Genomic DNA, 18,955 nt, shown 5'->3' on the forward strand with positions numbered 1-18,955 from the left:
CTGTCTTGTTACGGGCGGACGTACGTTAACCATTTTTCTTTAAATTGCAAATGCTAGTTCGATTATTTATCACGTGTGAATTTTGGCTCATGTCACTAGCATGCCTTCCTGCTCACGATGCCAAGCCCAGCAGCCAACAGACAGCTCGTCTCTCTCAGCCAATTCACAGTGTCATTATGACGAGTCGGTTGGCGCTTTTTAGTCCAACCATTCGCGAATGCTCAATCCCCACACAACATACTTTGGTGTTCTCACTAACTTTGGGGGGCTAATATTTCTCTTATCGCAAAGGCGTATCGGGCAGCCCAAAGCTTACAAGAACTCCACATCATTCGCAGCACAATACCTACTCCTGCGCCTGATCCTCTCTCCAAAACACCAAAGCACAAAAATTGCTCCGAATCCTATGACCGCAAAACTACCAGCTAATATCGTGGCACCCCAGCCAAACCCAACCTCCTGGAACATGTACGGAGCAAAGAGCGGAAAGAAGGCAGCAACGTTACTTCTCAGAACCAGATTCGTCGACACTGCCGACGCTGAGTATCTGGTATAAGCGTCAATTGTATACACTGATATGCAACATGAGCAGATATAGCATCCAGCTGTGAAGAGCATGCACCCTATATTTGGCATGATCCAGTGGAGGCGGGTTTCGCCAGACCAACCCCACCAAAGGAGGCCGATGGGAACTAGGAGTGTTCCTATGGGCATGACTGGGACGCGGTATTCGGGACGCCCTATGTTGTTGCTGGAACGGGCTTTGAGTTTGGAGTATATACTGTCGTTCAGATGGCCAGCCACTTTACGATAAGATGTCAGCACGATGCTCAGTTCCAAAGTAAAGAAAGGCAAACACTAGAAGTTGGCGGATGTCCTACCTTGAACGCCGGCGACATATCCAATCGCCGCGGAGATATAATTCAAACTCCCTATGCGAACACTTTGGCCATATTGCTTCGTCCAAAGTAGCGGGTACATATACAAAAACAAGAACATGGTACCATACAGCAAGGCCATGTATATCGCAATGAGCTGGATGATGAGCTGCGTTGCTAACATGCGGAGGGGCCTCTGGAGATTCGTCCACATCAGTTGCCAGAATTCCGTTGTCTCCTTTGCGAGTTCTTGAAGACCTGCTTTGGCGTTTCTCTCCGTGGGCTTTCCACCCAGGCTCTGTCGACGACGACGCCGTAAATACGCAAGCCTAGGTTCATAGGTCTCCTTTAGGAAAACCATGGCCAGGACAAACACGACCGCGGACGCAATCGATGTGATCCAGAAGACCCATCTCCAAGTTGTGCCCGTCGCAATGAATGCACCCGCAATCGGACCCAAAGCAGGGCCCAGCAACGGAGCAGCCATATACACAGCAAACGCCCGTCCCCGTTCATGCGGCAGCCAAAGATCCGCCAACACCCCTCCCGCAACTGCATCAGCAACACAAGCCCCAAATCCTGCCAGTAGTCGGAATGCTAACATTTGGCCTAGAGTCTGCGATACCCCACAGGCAGTGTTCCAAACTACGAATACTGCCCCGCCGCTGAGCAGCGCTATCTTTCGTCCATAGACTTCGGATATTGGAGCGAGAATGAGGGGACCGAAACCGACGCCGATGAGAATGAGAGAGTTCACGAGTACCCAGTCGTAAGTTCTAGTAATGGATAGGTCTTTGGAGATAGGTTTTTGGACTGGAGCCAGCATCGTCTCAGCGAGTGGTTGTATCAGAGCGAAGCCTGAGAGGAGAAACGTGGCTCTCCATTTCTCGCCTTGGGACCAATTCTTTGGGCGGGCGGGGTCATTTGGGCCGTCCCACACGTCGTCCTGATTATATCTTGAGTGGTTGATCTAGTACTTTGGATGATGTTACGTACCTCATTTTCGAATACCTGTTCTGAGCTACCGGAGGCTCTGAGCGTGACGGCGCCTATTGTCTTTTCTTCGTCGAATGTCTGGCACTCCATAATAGGAAGAGATAGAAGTAAGCACCAATGCCTTTACACAAACTAAAAGCCAAAAAAGTATCCAGGCCGCGGGCCGTCTAAATACCAGCAAAACGGCCCCTACACGAGGTCAAACAGGCAACTAAGCATCACCAGCTCAACAAACTCCTGATCTACGTAACACTCAATCCCATGGTTCTACCCAAATATCTCCCCAATAAGCTCACAGAACCGATCAAGAACGGCGCGGCTCCGATCATCCCAACTTCCTCTTATATCAATCCAGGGATATAATGTACCATGCTGTGTTACGCCGGGGCTGATTTGAGTTCAACGGTCGTGCAAGTGTGCGGTAGTGCAAAGGGATCAACACGCCACGACACGGTACTTTTCTCCATTTACCGAAATGTGGATCCAAATTGAATGCATAAATGAGATAAGATTCGTGCAGCCAGTTATGTGACTGAGTCTTGGGTCGGCGTTGTTTAAACTCGGGGTCCGTAAGCGCCGGGCTAGGTAGAATAGGGAAGGGAAGAATACAGCCCTGCTGAGCCCGTCTGTAAAATGACAGTCACGTGAAAGATAATTGAAACCTGGGTTGCGAAGATGAAATGGGCTGCTCATTTCTGGCTAGGGTTCGGTATGTAAGACTGTGTATTACATGTGCAACTAACATCCTAGGATTCTATCCAGCTTAGCGCGAGCCTGCCGGCAAGTCAAAGCATTCGTCGAAAACCAAGGTTCTCACTTCAATACTTCTCCGCGGCTGTGCATTCGGCGAGACATTCTTATGCTTGATGCTTGAGTGCATGGCAACTGTTCATGCTTGTCAACGATCATCCAAACTATCCACTTTTTGGTTCAGAATTTAGGATCTGAGGACTATGTTCCAGAATTCACTTACAAGAGGCCTTGACATCAGTCCTAGAGTCAAAATGTTTGAATATCAGCGCTTCTTTTGGCGTTTGCCGGTGCAGAAACTTCCACGTTTGGTCAGGCGTGTAGGTGGCGTAGTAGAGTGTGGTGATATTTTCGCGCCGCACGGAGTCTGTTTCGACCAGAGTTGAGGAAGGGACCGTCGTGCCGGAGCAGAGGGCAAGAGACCATTGATCTACGGGGTAGTCGAGAGGTTTCCAGACACAGAGTGGACGTTAGAATTTGATGCCGTTTGGAATGAGAAGAGAAAACACGCTTACTTGATCGCGCGGATTCGTTGCTCGAATATCCTCTCCGCGTCTTTAGGAAAAGACTTTTGGATGCGGTGGACGATGGATATAGGCGCCATATCTAACGTTCGTATAACACCATGTCAGCTCGGTTTTGATACGGTAGACAGAAGCTGAAAATTCCATTAACTCACCAACATGAGCAAAATTACTCGGAAGCAGACTCTCAGTCTGGTCGCCAAAATTCACCAAGCCGCTCGGATATTCCGACCGACTATCCCTAATCTCCTCCCTGTCAGCGATACTCCCCTTCAACTGCATTATCCTATCGACGAAGCCGAGAATCACTCACTCTCCAATCAAACACAAAAATTGTGCCAACATCCTCAATCTCCCTTTTCAGCATCTCCTCCACTGCCGGAATATAACCCGTCTCAATATCATCTCTTGTCTCCAAATGTTCAAACCCAGGCAGAGTCCTACTCGTGAACCCATGGGCATCGAGATTGGAATATTCGTCACAGCCGCGAAAGTCCTGAACCGTAACAAACTTTTCTTCCCACGCGAGATTAGTGTTTTGCTGGTCTTCTTCGGTGTCGAGATCCTTGTCTAAGAAGACTTGGTAGGGTTTCTCTTTGTCGTACAGAGGACTCCATTTTAGGAATTGGATCGAGGCCGGTTCAGAATGCGGCATGTTAGGGGAGGGAAGCAGTTTGAGATTGCTGGGAGTCCGGATGGAACTGAGGAGGAACGGGGACTAGAGCTAGAGGGAAGTGTGTTGTGGCGGACCAACGCTTAGTGCTACTCGGTCGGTCCGGTGGGCCTACCATCGCGCAAGTGACTTGATGCATTTCTGTTCCCTCCATCCTGAAATATAACCAATCCTCAGCAATCACAGACAAACGTTGGGTTATCATGCATCGGACTACATGATTTGGCCCCATAATCCTCTTTCCCCATGCAAGGGATCCATATGATCCCATCGTAAACCTGGGGGATCTCAACCCCGGGTATATCTCGTAACTCCGAACTATTTTGTGGTCCGGAATGATGCCGAAAGGAATTGTGACCCTGTTCCATATACGTGGTGCGTTGTAACACTGCTTCATCTTCGGGGTTGGACTCTCCAATCAAGCCTAGATGTGGGAGCAAGACATGCATGCATGGGAGTTGTCAGGCGGACTGGTAGCAGTCACAGGGCTGTACTAGATGCGGGGCAATCTGAGAGTGAAGTGTATTGCATGTTCGGCTGAATCCTGCCAGTCTGGGAACCACTAAAGATGATTCTTGCTCGGGCGATGAAGTGCATGCTTCGAGGGAAGCTAGCGGCAATATAAGCGCTGCTGCCACGTCCTCTATGTAAGGCCGGCCGAATCCCGATTGTTTACTTGACTCACCAAGAGATTCCGGCGACACACTGCTTCCTCCAGCCCTATATTCAAAACAATTGCACCCGAGTTCTCCCTTCCATCCCACAACTCTTCGATCCGTCATCTCTAATCCATTCCCCTAGCAATTCCACTCATCATGGCCAACCCAAACGAGAACTTCGCCGCCGCCGTCATCAAGAGAGCCAATCAAGATAAGCGTGTCCAACCTTGGAAGAAGTACCCAATTGGAAAGGCCACCGGGGGCTCCACTGAATACGTTAAGACTGGAGGCAAGGTCAATGTTTTGACCAATGCGTTCCAGATTTAAGTCATGGTATGTAGATTTGCCAAAATTAGAGGAGCTTCTTTTTGACCATTGGAAGTAGAATACGGTAATAGATTGTTATTGATCGTGGTGAGGGAGGTGATGGAAGTAAACGCTGGGTTAGGAATAGGTCATTCACCTCAGTCACTCATTAAGAGAATTCAATCAATTGGTCGTACAAGGCCTTTCTTCTCGCCCTAGCACCTTTTGCCGTTCGTCCTCAAATTCCATTTTGCTTCTTCCAAGACTATCAATCCAGTCTTGCCCCAGTGATGCGTAGAGCCTAGTCGCCTAAACACCACTGCAAATCCTTCGCCAATCGGAGCCACTCCTTGCGCCAGTTCTCACCAGAAACCTTCAGTATCAAGATAAAACTGTTTTTGCATCTCCCTGTTTCGAACCGCCGGTCTCCGCCAGCTCCAAAATGTGAATTGCCTGTACCTTCCCTCGGTTTCGCATTGTTGCCTAACGTCGGCCACTCCTGGGTCAGCAATCATTTCGTTGGTGAGCTCAAAGCCATGAGCTTTATATAGCTCGACATTTGGCGAAGTCGTGTATGCCCAAAGCTCAATCCCTAGCGAGCTCGCTCTTTCGATCCCCCAGTTCAACAGGAGTTGAGCAGCCTCATCTCCATCATATTGATGCTCTAGATCAGTGGCTATGGCATAGAGAACTAAGAAAAGCATACGTTAGATGAGATATTTGGCTACACGATGCATCCGGTAGTCCCTTACAGATGTGTGGTTGATCCGTTAACCCTGCCCTCGAGATTTGGGATTGCTTGATTGTCCTTGGTAAAATTACATATTCGCCCTCGCCCTCGCACGCATATGACCCAACACTTTGGAATTTTTGGTCGTCCGTATTAGTAGGCTTATTTTTAATGTATATGTTCAATAGCGCACCACCGACAATCTTCCCCGTTTCGATATTGACTGCTTTCAGAGTGTGAGATGTTGGATCGCTGATGCATTCGCTTTTGACCTGCGCAATGGATATTCGGATATATTCTTCTCGATTTTTGGATGTAGTGTTCGGAATAGGATGAAGGCTGTTGAAGAAGGAGTGATAGACGTTGGCGGAAGACTTGAATAATAGGCAACCTAGCTCGGGCCAGTCTTGGTCGTGGTTTAGATTGGAAAGTTGAATTGGCATTTCGGCTAAAGTTTGGAGGATAAAGTGTCAGTGGAGGCTGATACTTACGGGTGAGTGTCAAAATCGTAACGGCAGTATTAGGGAAGCGTCCTAGACTGACGGTGAGAGATAGTGGATAGTGGATCGGAGTATCTCCGGCCAGCACGTTGTCTGTAGTGCAATGCTGAGTTAGCTTGGAGAGCGGCTGCACTAGAATTCTTCCCTTGCCTTTAGCGCCAAGGAAATGGTCACCTAGGTAGTGTTGTTGTTCCTCCCTGTGGTTCTACCTAGGATTTGACTCCTATCCACGGGCTCGGGTCCAACGTGATATAGATAAGCTGCAATGAACTGCCGACTTCACATTCACGCTCTCGGTTTTTTTTCCTATTTTCTGGTTAAATTTAACCAACTTGTCGCTGATTAGGTTGTGCGACGTACAACCTTTAAAGTCGTGCAGGAGCGACTCATGCCGCTCATTCCTTTGTTCAGTGTCTGGAGCCGATGCAGCTTACTGGCATAACATGTTTCGTCCGGGAGTACGCGGGTAGCACTACCGATGATGTGGCATCTAATCAGATTTGTGCATTCCCTTTGTTGTCGGACTTTCCAGGCGCCGAGCATACCGTATTGAGCAACATTCATGTCCGGTTGGAGGCACCGATCGTTCTTGTTTCTGAGCTCATCAGACGTCCCGTCGTCCGGCGTGGATGAGAGAACCAACAGTTGTTTCAAGGGATTTATTGAAAGTTAAGGCGTCCTGAAGACGCCTAAGCGTAACCTATAAGTTTGCAGGTAATACGGCAGTTGATCACGGGGGCTAAACATCTATGTTGCGTTACCTCGATCTCGACGCGAACGACTCAAGGCGTTGTCCAACGTGGGCGCATGCTCTACTGCTCCTACTTTTCCCCACGAAAACTCTGAAGCTGACACACCTTCTTCTAGGAGGTTTGACGCCACTCAGAGACTTCTATGCAGGCCACTTCGTATGGCGCAACACATTACAGCTTCCAATCGAGGTCCTCTAGTGCAAATATTTACCTGGTTCTTTTTCTTCGTCGGGTTGTTCTTCTTCGTGGTTCGGCTGGTGACGAAACACGCTCTGGCATCCCCATACAAAATTGAAGATGCTATTATCATCGTAGCTATTGTCAGTATTCTTTTTTAATCACCCCGATACCATCTTCTCACTCGAATAGATTTTGAGTTTAGGCCAATCGATTGCTGTTTCCGCTGCAGTATCGAACGGCTTGGGCAAGCCTTTGGAGTCGCTGAATGAAGCACAAATCGAAGCTACCTTGAAGGTAAGCTTGATGCAGTGGCATTATCGGTCTCGCTGATCTTCAACCAAGTCGCAATATGTGGCAATTATCCTTCTTATTGCATGTCTCGGCACGACGAAGCTCTCGATTGCAGTCTTTGTAAAGGGCCTGAGTCCGGATGTTCATCACCATAGGTACTCAAATTGGATCGGCCTCTCGTCCCTCGTCTGGATGGTCATTGGGCTCATTTCCGCCATCTTCCAATGCTCCCCTCCCCACACGTGGGATCCTTTGAATGGAAACCACTGCGTCAACTTAGTGAGATTGCTTCCTCTCTCTATACTTCAAAGTGATGTCGCTGACTGGGACAGAGAGCTTGGTGGACATTCATTGCACTTGGTAACATGCTCACTGATGTCTTCATTGTCGCTGTTCAGTTCTTCTTGCTGTGGGGAGTCCAGTTGCCCATGTCCAACAAATTCATCCTTTTTTCGATATTCTCCTTTCGCCTCGGGTAGGTGCTCCCCAAGAATGTGTAAGTGATTCTAACGAATCGCAGAGTCGTCGGGGCTACCATCGCTCAACTGTATGTCTACTACCAGTCATTCGATAGCCTCGACATAACATTGAGGGCGTGGCTACCGGCGTTGTTGAATCAACTCATCCAGTCTCTAAGCATTTCAACGGCTTGCATACCGCATTTGAAACGGTTTTTGGATAGTTTAGAGTCCGGTATGATCCGGGTCAGGGAGCCTAGTAGGATGGATAATTCGCAGGTAGGAACGGAGCTAGGGGGGGTTGGAGGCAGCAATTCAACTCGAGCATCGAGCAAGAAGCAGCGAATATCAGGATCATTGTTGAGATAGGCATAGCTTGAATTAGCAAATCATACCTTCCCCTTGTAAATCGTGAATTTTGGACTGTAAGTATAACACGGCGATGAAGAGAATTGACAAATGATCACGAAACTAAGAATAGACAACTTATGCTTCCTTCCTGTTTTGGACCCCGAGGGAATGCCATCCTTCGCCCTTCTCCGCATTGTACGCCTGACCCTTGCAGCCGCTGTGCCACATTCGGGATTATCACCCCGAATTTCCCACATGCAGCGGAGTTTGGTGTTAAACACGCCGTACTCGTATGACATGCGCCTATTCATATGGAGAACCGCTGTCATGGAATTCAGGCTGGATGGAATTTCCAGATACCCTGGTTCAGGAGTGAGGTCGCGCTACCTTTGATGCTTATCACCCCTCGGTTCAATCGCAGCTAGGTTCTTGATTGAATTGAACATCTCGAATCTTTGTCTTGACCATTTTTCTAATCAACCATGTCGAAGCATTCTGAAGTCGTTGAATTGGAGCCACGTAGTGGCGGTTACGTTCGTGACGATGTCGCCCTTGCTCGTTTGGGGAAGAAGGCGGTGTTGAAGGTTCGCCCTATGAATAACGCTCGACAAGTTTCATGCAACGCTGAGTAAAGTAGAGAAACTTTGGTTCCATCACAATTTTGGGGTTTAGCTGCACCGTTCTCATAACATGGGAGAGTTGCTTACAGTAAGTATGTGCATTCTTAAGTCAATGATCGGCCTGCTGACTTTGTAGGGTTTTTCTCCTGGGACTGCAAAAGTTTGTAAACACTCTATACCAGATGCGTGAGATATTAACGAAAGTAGTGGTGGGCCAGCTGCTTTAGTTTATGGGTTCATAATTGTGTGGGTTGGAACACTCTCAGTATTCGCTACACTCTCGGAACTTGTCTCGATGTAGGTTGAATTCTTGGTTCGATAGAGAAATACCGGTTGATATGCTCCTTCAGGGCTCCAACATCTAGCGGGCAGTACCATTGGGTTTCAATGTTAGCACCTCAGTCATCGCGTAAAGTGCTGAGCTATATTACTGGTTCGTATCTAGCGCCACATCAAATTTATAGACCTGAAGGCTGACAATTCAAGGGTGGCTTACCGTCTGTGGATGGCAAGCCTTGGTGGCGTCTGGCGGCTACATAACCAGCACCTTGATCCAAGGAATAATTGTTCTAACTCACCCCTCATATCTCGTGAGCTGGAAGAATTGGCATGGCACGCTCCTATACTGGGCAGTTTTATTGGTCTGCGTGCTCATAAACACAGTCGTTGCCAGTCTCCTACCAAAATTCGAGGGACTCCTGCTCGTGCTCCACATTTTGGGTTTCTTTGGAGTCGTGTTTCCTCTCGTGGTTCTTGCGGACCATTCTAACTCCGATTTCGTATTCAAGACCTTCATCTATGATGGTGGTTGGTCATCAAATGGGATTTCATTCTGTGTTGGTATGCTCGGGAACGTTTTCGCTTTCATGGGTAAGAAATCATTTTAACTTGAGAAATCTGAAGCCGTATGCTAATTTTCATAGGCGGAGATGCAGCAATCCATGTGAGTAACTAGCCATTCCCCATGCTTTGGTGCCTTCCAAGCCTTATACAGCGCGCAGATGTCCGAAGAAATTCACAACGCTGCTACTGTTGTTCCTCGCTCAATCTTGGGAAGTGTCGTTATCAATGGGGTCTTGGGCCTAGCCGCAATGATCGCCACACTTTACTGCATCTCCGACCTAGATCTAGCTTTGGCCGAGAATCCAATGTATCCGTATATGTCGATATTTCGCCAAGCTGTAGGGTCGTTATCAGGGGCGGCAGTAATGTCCGGACTCATTGTAGTCATGTCATTCAGCGCGACAACCGGTATTTTGGCTTCTTCGTCACGAATATTCTGGGCATTTTCACGTGATAGAGGCTTGCCAGGATGGAAATACCTAGAAAAGGTCAGTTAGATGCGCAATTATTCTTCGCTTCCTTGCGTGCCCAACTAAGCAACTCACCGCTCAGGTTGATCACCGGACGGGTATCCCTCTCTGCTCGGTAGCAGTGACGTCTGTCATTGCTTCTGTCCTCGCGGTGGTAAACATTGGAGACCCAGCAGCATTCAATGGTGTCATATCTCTGACTATTGCCTCCCTCTTCGGATCCTACTTGATCGCCGCTACTCTCTTATTATATCGTCGTTGTAACGGCGAGATCGGCGAGGCCGATGATGCACAATCTGACGGTGGTCTTACCAACACTATTGGTGCCAATTTAACGTGGGGCCCTTGGAAGTTACCCGGCGCGATTGGAATCGCAAACAACATCTTCGCGTGCTGTTATCTTGGTTTTATTTTCTTCTTCAGCTTTTGGCCTTCGAAGACGCCAGTAACTCCCAAAAACATGAACTGGGCGGTGTTAGTGACTGGAGTGGTTGTCATTTTTAGCACACTGTACTATGTTATATGGGCTAAGAAGACTTACAATGGGCCGGTGGTAGAGGTACAAGATTGATGGACGGATAGAGCAAGTGCGGATTGTGATAGCAGAACTGGGACAACAAATAGATAAGGAGAGTAGTGCCGTATCAATACCTGTACAATAAACGAGGTCACCAAGTATTCCAGAGTGTGAGTAGAAGTGTCTCACTTTGTGTTCGCATGTGTGGGTTACGCGGTATTAGCACTTTCCCGCTCCCGAGGCAACCATAGGAGACACCTGCGGCGCTCATGTGCTTGTTGAGGCACTCTGTATCCCTCCAATGATATCAGCTGCCTTCTCAGCTAAAGCATATGCAGCGCATTGGTAATGAACTGTGATAAGGAGTGGGAAGACGCTCGCATCGTCAAACCAAACCTTCTACACCCTTGCCTATAAGTATCTTGTCTACCGCAATTCCCAGGGCTAATCCTAGAGATAATTAGGGTTTGTGGCATCTTATATGCTCGGACATATACACTTATCTCATCAGATGCCATGATGGCGCTCCCGCTCACTAATTCCACTCAGGCAGCGACCTTCTTCCCATTCCGCTTTTGTACCATGATGTGGTTAACCACCGTATCACCGATAGCGTAGATTTCTAATATGGTAGACTTGACTGGCAAGTTGACGTTGGCCGTTGTGACAGTTTTCGACAAGCCCTAAGAGCCCTAGACGTAAGCCAGCATTAGCACCCATTCTCTCTTCCTGGAGCTAACTCGAGACCATACAGACTGCAAAGGATCCCTCAAAGGTTATTCAGAGACTGACTACTGGCCGAAGCTGAAACGTTGTGAGTAGGGGTATCGAATCCGTGCTCCGATGAATCTACTTTGAGCGTGTTTTCTTGGTGTGTTCCCGTCTTCCGGAAATAGGGAAGGAATCCATCATAACTCCGTTCGGTAAAATCAACAGGGTTTACCCATAAGTTGTAGTCGGTGCATTTTCCACGGGTCTAAGTGCCACAGTTCGTAGAGCTACCTCCTGAGTGCGCTCACCAATGACGGTGTAACAGCATCGATCCCCGAAATGAAGCTGTGGGACGCTTGAATACACCTGATGAAGCTCAGAATAGTGACACGAGAAGTAGGCGAGAGGCGATTATATTTAAAGAGTGACTAACATCGTCCTTTCCGGCTCTAATAATGAGAATACTGAGCGAGTTGTTATTCCCGAGCAACTGAAAGGCTAGCACACAACCCGAAACCTACCACCTTTGTAGCTGATTCCGCCTTCTTGGGCTTAAAAGTCAATGATAGTGGAATACTGAAGAGTATGAAGATTTAATACAGATGGTACGAGAAGAGGATCCGGAAAGTCATATAGTCCTGCTGTGCCGCACGGTGTCGACCGACGGGCTACCATTGTTACTGATTAAGTGACCGAGTGGCATTGCGGCACAGTGATGAGTTCCAAAAATATGCAACATCGAGGCGTGACTTGCAGGGATACAGACAAGTACTTTGTAGTCCGGAAAGAAATTGCTGACGAGCACGAAATCGGGCGGAACAAGATGTACAATGAGTGGAGAGACGTCCAATGTTTACATGTAGTTATCAATAATCGAGGAGGGGCACGACTCAAAACGGGCCCACTAATTGGTTTCATCATTTTCAGAAGCGGCATTGAGGCAAACAACCTGGGATGGGTAGTGGAGACATAGAAGGCATGGCCCGCAAAATAGTATGTTGATGAGCTGTGGAAAATTCCTGTAGCAAACCAAATCCTTTCGTCGAGCCGTGATCACACTCATCCATGTTGATTTGGTAGGCTGGAGACAGATACCCGGTCTTGGTTCGAGTGGAGCAAACGCCCAGGTTTGCTCTAGCGCTGCAATTTGGGCTTCAAGAATTATGTTAGTTTGTCTTTTAATGCAAAGCCCAATCAATTAATGACAGCAGTGAAAGCAGGGGGTGAAGGAAGAGAGGGTGAAGCCAATTAATTAACGTGTTTTATTAGTAAGCTGCGCACATCTATTGTGTGCAAAAATCAGGAAATTTCTTAGCGTTCCTTAGATCTTTTTTTCCCCTACTAAAATTGTATAGGAGATTAGAATCTTAATAGAATTCCTAATATATTAATAAATAATAATTAGATTAGCCCTAAGTAAGTTAATGTTACAATCCTTACTCTAGTGAAATGGTATTTTTCAGGAGTACGACGGCCTATGGGGTGTTAGCGAAAAGGGGGATAGAACTTAGCTAGATTAGGTGTACAGTCTGTTAAGCAGAGTGTAGAGTAGGCGCGATAAAGAAGGCAGGTTGTGGTTTAACCTAGCAGCTGTATAGAGAGCTAGTAAACCTAATCTATAAAGATAAAAATAGAGGTATATATAGTGCAAGATATATAAGGTAGTAGTGTCCTTTTTATAAAAGTTTTAATGCTTCTTAGTCTATTAAGTAGGTAAAGACTAAATAGTAATTATAACCTTCTAACTATAGTTATAATTAAGACTATATACATAGAGTTTACATGCTTTGCATGCTTACATGTTTGCCTGCTTACTTAGCCTACATAACCTGCAAGCCTACAAACCTGTAAGGCTTATTAGATAATGCATTCTACTAGGCTTTTATTTAAAAGCTAAAGCTATTCCTTATCTGTCTTATTATGTAACTTGCTTAGCGTAGGGCTAAGCGTCTTCTATCTAACGTTGCTTAGGCTGTGTAGGACAGCTAGTTAGGTTATTATAGTCTAATTATTAGCTGTAACATGTAGGCTTTTTTTCTAGTTAGCGTTCTTACTGTTATATTTTTTTATTATAGGCGTTAGATTTTCTTTTTAGCTAGTGTGTTCTCTTTTTTAAAAGCTAGCCTAATGTTAAACCTTTTTAACTATGCCTTACTAGGCTTTTTATTTTTCTACTATTGCCTATTATCTTTATACTATTACTTATCTTAACTCTTTTTATTGCATAAAAATGCGTCTTTATAGTGCTTATTATTTAAGCAGGTCCTTTTACGTAATGTCCTTATTATTAGACAAGTATGTAGAGTGTGTATAAAAGAGCAGTTATTATAACGCTTTTATGTCTAACATAGCTTAGAATTATTTAGAATAGGAGCGTAAAAAGCTATTAGCAGAGTTAGAGGTAATTTAGAAAGATAAAATGCGTAAAAAGAAAGAAAAGGTAAAGATAAAAAAAAAGTTTTTAAGAAAGTAAAAGGATTTACTTACACATTTTTAGTTTTTTATTACTTATTAAAAAAAAGTGTAGCAATAATTAGATCTTTTAGTAGATTAAAAAGTAAAGTATTTAAAAAAAGACTTTTTATTACTAGATAAGCTTAAAGCGCTTAAGGTAAAAGTAGCTAGTCTTTTTTCTTTTTAACTTATGTTAAAGGGTTGCAAACTTTCTACATTATAGCTAGCTAATGCTACTACAGTTTTAACTAATAATTGTGTTTTCTAGTCTAGAGAGCTTTCTCTAGGATAGTTTTATTTAAAAGAGACTCTAGGTATTTGTAAAAGGCCTAAGAAGCATTTAATAGGCTCTTAATAAGTTTTTAAGTGTTTTTACTAGTAAGCTATCTTTTTTATTTTACTAAGTACTTATTTTTTTTATAGTCTAAAATCTTTTTTACTTTATATTTTTTTTTCTCTTCTTTTTATCTAGTAGTTGTAAGTAAAATAGTCTTAAGCATAAGTTTAAGCTTAAAGATATAAAACTAAAAATGTATTTACATTTTTTTTAGTAGTTTAAGTTTATAAATGCTAGGGCATGTTTATATAACTCTGTATAGTCTTATGTGTTTTTTAGCTAGCTTTTTAAAAGGTTTTAGAGTTTTAAGATTCTTTATGTTTAAATATACATAATTATTAAAGTGTATTTTTAGTGCTAGTTTTTTTTTCTAATTTATTACTTTTTTTTATAGCTTTTTAGGCTAACTGCGCTTTTCTAGTAAGTTTTTAATGCAGCTCTAAAAGTCTAGTTGCGTAGTTTATAGCTTCTAAAAAATTAGTTAGTTGTAAGCCTTAAAGTTTATATTATAAAGAGTATCTAAAATTAGCTTTATATAGGGTTTCTTTAGTTATAGCTAATTCTGTAGTGTTAATAGCAAATTATGCTATTAGTAGCTATTCTGCCTAATTTATTTATTTATATAATACATACTTGCGTAGATATTTTTCTACTTCTATGTTTACTCTTTCTGTTTGTCTGTTTATTTGCAGGTAGTAGGCAGTAAAGAGTTTATAGTTAATTCTAAAATGTTTAGTTACAGCTGCCTAGAATTTGCTAGTAACGTACTTCATAGGCGAGTTGCTCACACACCTGAGTCGCTCACTTTTGCCAAGACCCCACCCTAACACACTCTATTATAGCCTATAACAACCTGCTCTAGCACTATATAGTACAGTACAGCCTAGAATATTATTTAGATACTACTTCTGCTTCTTGCTTACATGTTTACGCGTTATGCCTAGTCTAATTGCACTATCTGCAGCGCCTTTAGGATAGCTTACCTACTTTAGCTTACACCTGCTTCTTTGCCTTCTTTCTATTACTGCGCGCTCTAAACTCCTTTAGAGCTGTTAAGTGTAGGCCTTTTTAAATTATTAAGGTCCTTTTTGCTTTAATCTGCTTTTTTTTATGTAATTTACATTATGTAGCAGCCTTATTAGCTACTTAAAGCTTAGTAATTTCCTGTTACACTAACACTAGCTTATATGTAATTATTACTGCCCTCTTTAAAACCTTTTTAAACACCTTAACTATAGAAGTTAGTAAACTATTTATATACTTCTAAATTTTTATTTTTATAAGCATTAATTATAACCTAAGTTCTAGAGTATTACTTAAGGGTTGCAACTACTAGGGCTTATTATATATAAGTAGTAGTAGTAATAGAGTGCGTAACTTTACATTAAGGCCTATTATAACCTATTATAGGTTAAAAGAAACTAATCTAGCGCCTTAGAACCTTTCTTAGATATTACTAAAAGTAATTACAGCATTATAAGCTACTTTAAAGCATAGTAAAAACTTTATTTTTATAATATAAGTAATCTAGTTGCGCATAAAGTTTTTAGCTTAGCACTTATACACCTTTTTTAAAGGAGTAAAACAACCTACATTAAGTAGCTATAGAAGGTGCAATAAGTAAAAAAGTATATAAATAGTAATAATTTTATTATCTTTATAGTATTACTAGAAATAAAATAAGTTATAGCTTTTATAGCTGTTAATAACTAGCAGACAGTAGCTACTAATAGTATACTTCTTTATATGCGCGTTAAAGTGCTTTAACTAGTCTAGACTAAGCTAATTAGTAGTCTAGCTGCACTTAAAGATTACAATAACTTAATTTTAAAGTAAATTTTCATTCTTGTACTAATTTAAAAGGTAGTTGCTACCTTAAAAGATAATAAAGAGTAGAATAGCCTACTTTTTAGTATTAATGCTCTAAATAGCTATTGTCTACTCCTAGTTGCCTAGCTAGACTGCTTTTAGCTGTCCTTATCTTTCTAAACTTGTAACAACTGCTCTAGTAGATATCTAGCCTATTATAAACTCTATCTTATTAAAGTTATATAACGTACTTCATGGGCGAGTCGCTCACACACCCGAGTCGCTCACTTTTGCCAAGACCCCACCCCAACAAACTCTATTATAGCCCATAACAACCCGCTCTGGCACTATATAGTATAGTACAGCCTAGAATATTATTTAGATACTACTTCTGCTTCTTGCTTACACGTTCGCGTGTTATGCCTAGTCTAATTGCACTGTCTGCAGCGTCTTTAGGATGGCTTACCTACTTTAGCTTGCACCTGCTTCTTTGCCTTCTTCCTGTCACTGCGCGCTCTAAACTCCTTTAGAGCTGTTAAGCGTAGGCCTTTCTAAATTATTAAAGTCTCTTTTGCCTTAATCTGCTTTCTGTTATGCAATTTATGTTATGTAGCAGCCTTATTAGCTGCTTAAAGCTTAGTAATTTCCTATTACGCTAACACTAGCTTATGCGTAATTATTACTGCCCCTTTTAAGACCTTTTTAAACGCCTTAACTATAGAAGTTAGTAAACTATTTATATGCTTTTAAATTTTTATTTTTATAAGCATTAATTACAACTTAAGTTCTAAGGTATTGCTTAGAGTTTATAACTGCTAAGGCTTATTATATACAAGTAGTAGTAGTAATAGAGTGCACAACTTTACATTAAGGCCTATTATAACTTATTATAGGTTAAAAGGAACTAATCTAGCGCCTTAGAACTCTTTTTAGATATTACTAAAAGTAATTACAGCATTATAAGCTACTTTAAAGCATAGTAGGAACTTTATCTTTATAATATAAGTAATCTAGTTACGCATAAGGTTTTTAGCTTAGCACTTATACACCTTTTTTAAAAGAGTAAAACAACTTACATTAAGTAGCTGTAAAAAGTATAATAAGTAAAAAAGTATATAAATAGTAATAATTTTATTATTTTTATAGTATTACTAGAAATAAAGTAAGTTATAGCTCTTATAGCTGTTAATAACTAGTAGACAGTAGCTACTAACAGTACGCTTTTTTATATGCGCATTAAAGTGCTTTAACTAGTCTAGACTAAGCTAATTAGTAGTCTAGCTGCGCTTAGAGATTATAATAACTTAATTCTAAAGTAGATTTTCTTTCTTATACTAGTTTAAAAAGTAGTTGCTACTCTAAAAGATAATAAAGGGCAGAATAGCCTACTTTTTAGCATTAATGCCCTAGATAGCTGTTGTCTACTTCTAGTTACCTAGCTAGACTGCTTTTAGCTGTCCTTGTCTCTCTAAACCTGTAACAACTGCTCTAGTAGATATCTAGCCTATTATAAACCCTGTCTTATTAAAGTTGTACGTGTTATTATTCTAGATGCTATACTTAGCTTTAATATTCTCTATAAGGTTAAACTAGCCTTAAATTACTATAAGATTCTTATAAAAAGCTTTTTTATAGTTATACTTACACTTAAACTTTACTTTAAGCTCTAAGTAACACTTAACAAACATATTAAGCTAGTTTATGCTAATATAGCCTATATTACGCTTAGCGTGTAAAGAATTAGCTATATTAGCTACAGCTGCTAGCTAGGGGGGAAATCCTTGCGCATTTAGCTTAAGTATGTGCTAAATAATTACCTGCTTCTTGTTATTATCTAGCTTTTATAAGTTAGCTGTATAATTAGCTTAAGAAAGTTATCTAGCGCGTTAGTTACTTATTATCTTTTAAGAGACCCTGTAGATAGCTGCAGCATGTTAGTTAAAAAGTGTTATGTTTTATTTAAAAGCTTAGAGCGTAAGCTACATCTAACGTTCCTTTAACATGTTTAAGTAGTGTTATTAGGAATGCATTAGTGTAAGAAGAGTAGTGTGGTAGGGTCTTAGCAAAAGTAAGCAACTTAGGTGTGTAAGCAACTTGCCTATAAAGTACGTTATGTTATTATTTTAGATGCTATACTTAGCTTTAATATTCTTTATAAGGTTAAACTAGCCTTAAATTACTATAAGATTTTTATAAAAAGCTCTTTTATAGTTATACTTACACTTAAACTTTACTTTAAGCTCTAGGTAACACTTAATAAATGTATTAAGCTAGTTTATGCTAATATAGCTTATATTATGCTTAGCACGCAAAGAATTAGCTATATTAGCTATAGCTGCTAGCTAAGGGGGAAATCCTTGCGTATCTAGCTTAAGTATGTGCTAAATAATTACCTGCTTCTTATTATTATCTAGCTTCTATAAGTTAGCTGTATAATTAGCTTAGAAAGGTTGTTTAGCGCGTTAGTTGCTTATTATCTTTTAAAAGACTCTATAGATAGCTGCAGCACGTTAGTTAAAAAATGTTGCGTTTTATTTAAAAGCTTAAAGTGTAAGCTACATTTAACATTCCTTTAACACATTTAAGTAGTATTGTTAGGAATGCATTAGTGTAGGAAGAGTAGTGTAGTAGGGTCTTAGCAAAAGTAAGCAACTTAGGTGTGTAAGCAACTCGCCTATGAAGTACGTTAAATAATTTATTATAGTTAAAAATAATAATCTCTAGGCAGCTATAAATAGCTAAGACATTTCTTTCTAATTTAAATATAATTTTTTTAGCTGTAATGCTCTTCTCTAATAGCTATAGATAAACAAACTTAGTTATTTTATTAATAACCTGTGCAATTATGTTACATAGTCTTTTTATGCTAGGTTCTTGTAATAGTAGTAGTCTAGTAATAAAATCTATAGTTATTATAGTCTATAGTTAACCTAGCGCTGTAATTAGTTAAAGTAGTCTATAAGGTTTATAGCGTTAAGGATTGTTCTTATTACAGATGTTACATTTCTGTAGGACTTTAGTACATAGGTGTTTTAATTAGGGTACTTTTTAAAGTATAGCATTTTTAATTTTCTTCTGTAGTAATCTAATTCCTAAGTGTTTAAACATAAAGGCTTTATAATATTTTTTTATTAGGTTCTTTTATT

The 18,955-nt window shown here is 41.8% G+C and overlaps 5 protein-coding genes across 5 annotated transcripts; 2 read left to right on the forward strand and 3 right to left on the reverse strand.

Moving 5' to 3' along the window:
• Positions 1-312: 312 nt before the first annotated feature.
• BDR25DRAFT_288939 (MFS general substrate transporter) lies at positions 313-2,160 on the reverse strand (the record flags this gene model as incomplete). The annotated part of the gene is made up of 3 exons (XM_033688419.1): positions 1,875-2,160; positions 882-1,824; positions 313-803 (listed from the first exon to the last, which is right to left on the reverse strand). Exons 1-3 carry the CDS (start codon positions 1,962-1,964, stop codon positions 313-315), a joined length of 1,524 nt encoding a protein of 507 aa, XP_033546231.1. The 5' UTR covers positions 1,965-2,160.
• A 477-nt stretch (positions 2,161-2,637) lies between these two features.
• BDR25DRAFT_343763 (methyltransferase CmcJ) lies at positions 2,638-3,922 on the reverse strand (the record flags this gene model as incomplete). Its single annotated transcript, XM_033693860.1, has 5 exons — positions 3,462-3,922; positions 3,304-3,418; positions 3,140-3,230; positions 2,848-3,083; positions 2,638-2,759 (listed from the first exon to the last, which is right to left on the reverse strand). Exons 1-5 carry the CDS (start codon positions 3,801-3,803, stop codon positions 2,638-2,640), a joined length of 906 nt encoding a protein of 301 aa, XP_033546232.1. The 5' UTR covers positions 3,804-3,922.
• A 943-nt stretch (positions 3,923-4,865) lies between these two features.
• Positions 4,866-6,152, reverse strand: BDR25DRAFT_48897 (uncharacterized protein). The gene is made up of 2 exons (XM_033698647.1): positions 5,539-6,152; positions 4,866-5,477 (listed from the first exon to the last, which is right to left on the reverse strand). Exons 1-2 carry the CDS (start codon positions 5,957-5,959, stop codon positions 5,149-5,151), a joined length of 750 nt encoding a protein of 249 aa, XP_033546233.1. The 5' UTR covers positions 5,960-6,152; the 3' UTR covers positions 4,866-5,148.
• Positions 6,153-6,776: 624 nt separating this feature from the next.
• Positions 6,777-8,068, forward strand: BDR25DRAFT_288944 (uncharacterized protein; the record flags this gene model as incomplete). Its single annotated transcript, XM_033688420.1, has 5 exons — positions 6,777-7,088; positions 7,138-7,242; positions 7,291-7,518; positions 7,572-7,714; positions 7,760-8,068. The coding sequence occupies exons 1-5, from the start codon at positions 6,927-6,929 to the stop codon at positions 8,064-8,066; spliced, it is 945 nt and encodes a 314-aa protein (XP_033546234.1). The 5' UTR covers positions 6,777-6,926.
• A 462-nt stretch (positions 8,069-8,530) lies between these two features.
• BDR25DRAFT_334964 (amino acid transporter-like protein) lies at positions 8,531-10,552 on the forward strand (the record flags this gene model as incomplete). The annotated part of the gene is made up of 9 exons (XM_033692971.1): positions 8,531-8,632; positions 8,686-8,756; positions 8,805-8,828; positions 8,876-8,965; positions 9,019-9,101; positions 9,155-9,538; positions 9,592-9,611; positions 9,670-9,999; positions 10,064-10,552. 9 exons carry the CDS (start codon positions 8,531-8,533, stop codon positions 10,550-10,552), a joined length of 1,593 nt encoding a protein of 530 aa, XP_033546235.1.
• Between the last annotated feature and the right edge of the window lie 8,403 nt (positions 10,553-18,955).

This window comes from Lindgomyces ingoldianus (genome assembly GCF_010093535.1).
Source record: "Lindgomyces ingoldianus strain ATCC 200398 unplaced genomic scaffold BDR25scaffold_21, whole genome shotgun sequence".
NCBI lineage: Eukaryota > Fungi > Ascomycota > Dothideomycetes > Pleosporales > Lindgomycetaceae > Lindgomyces > Lindgomyces ingoldianus.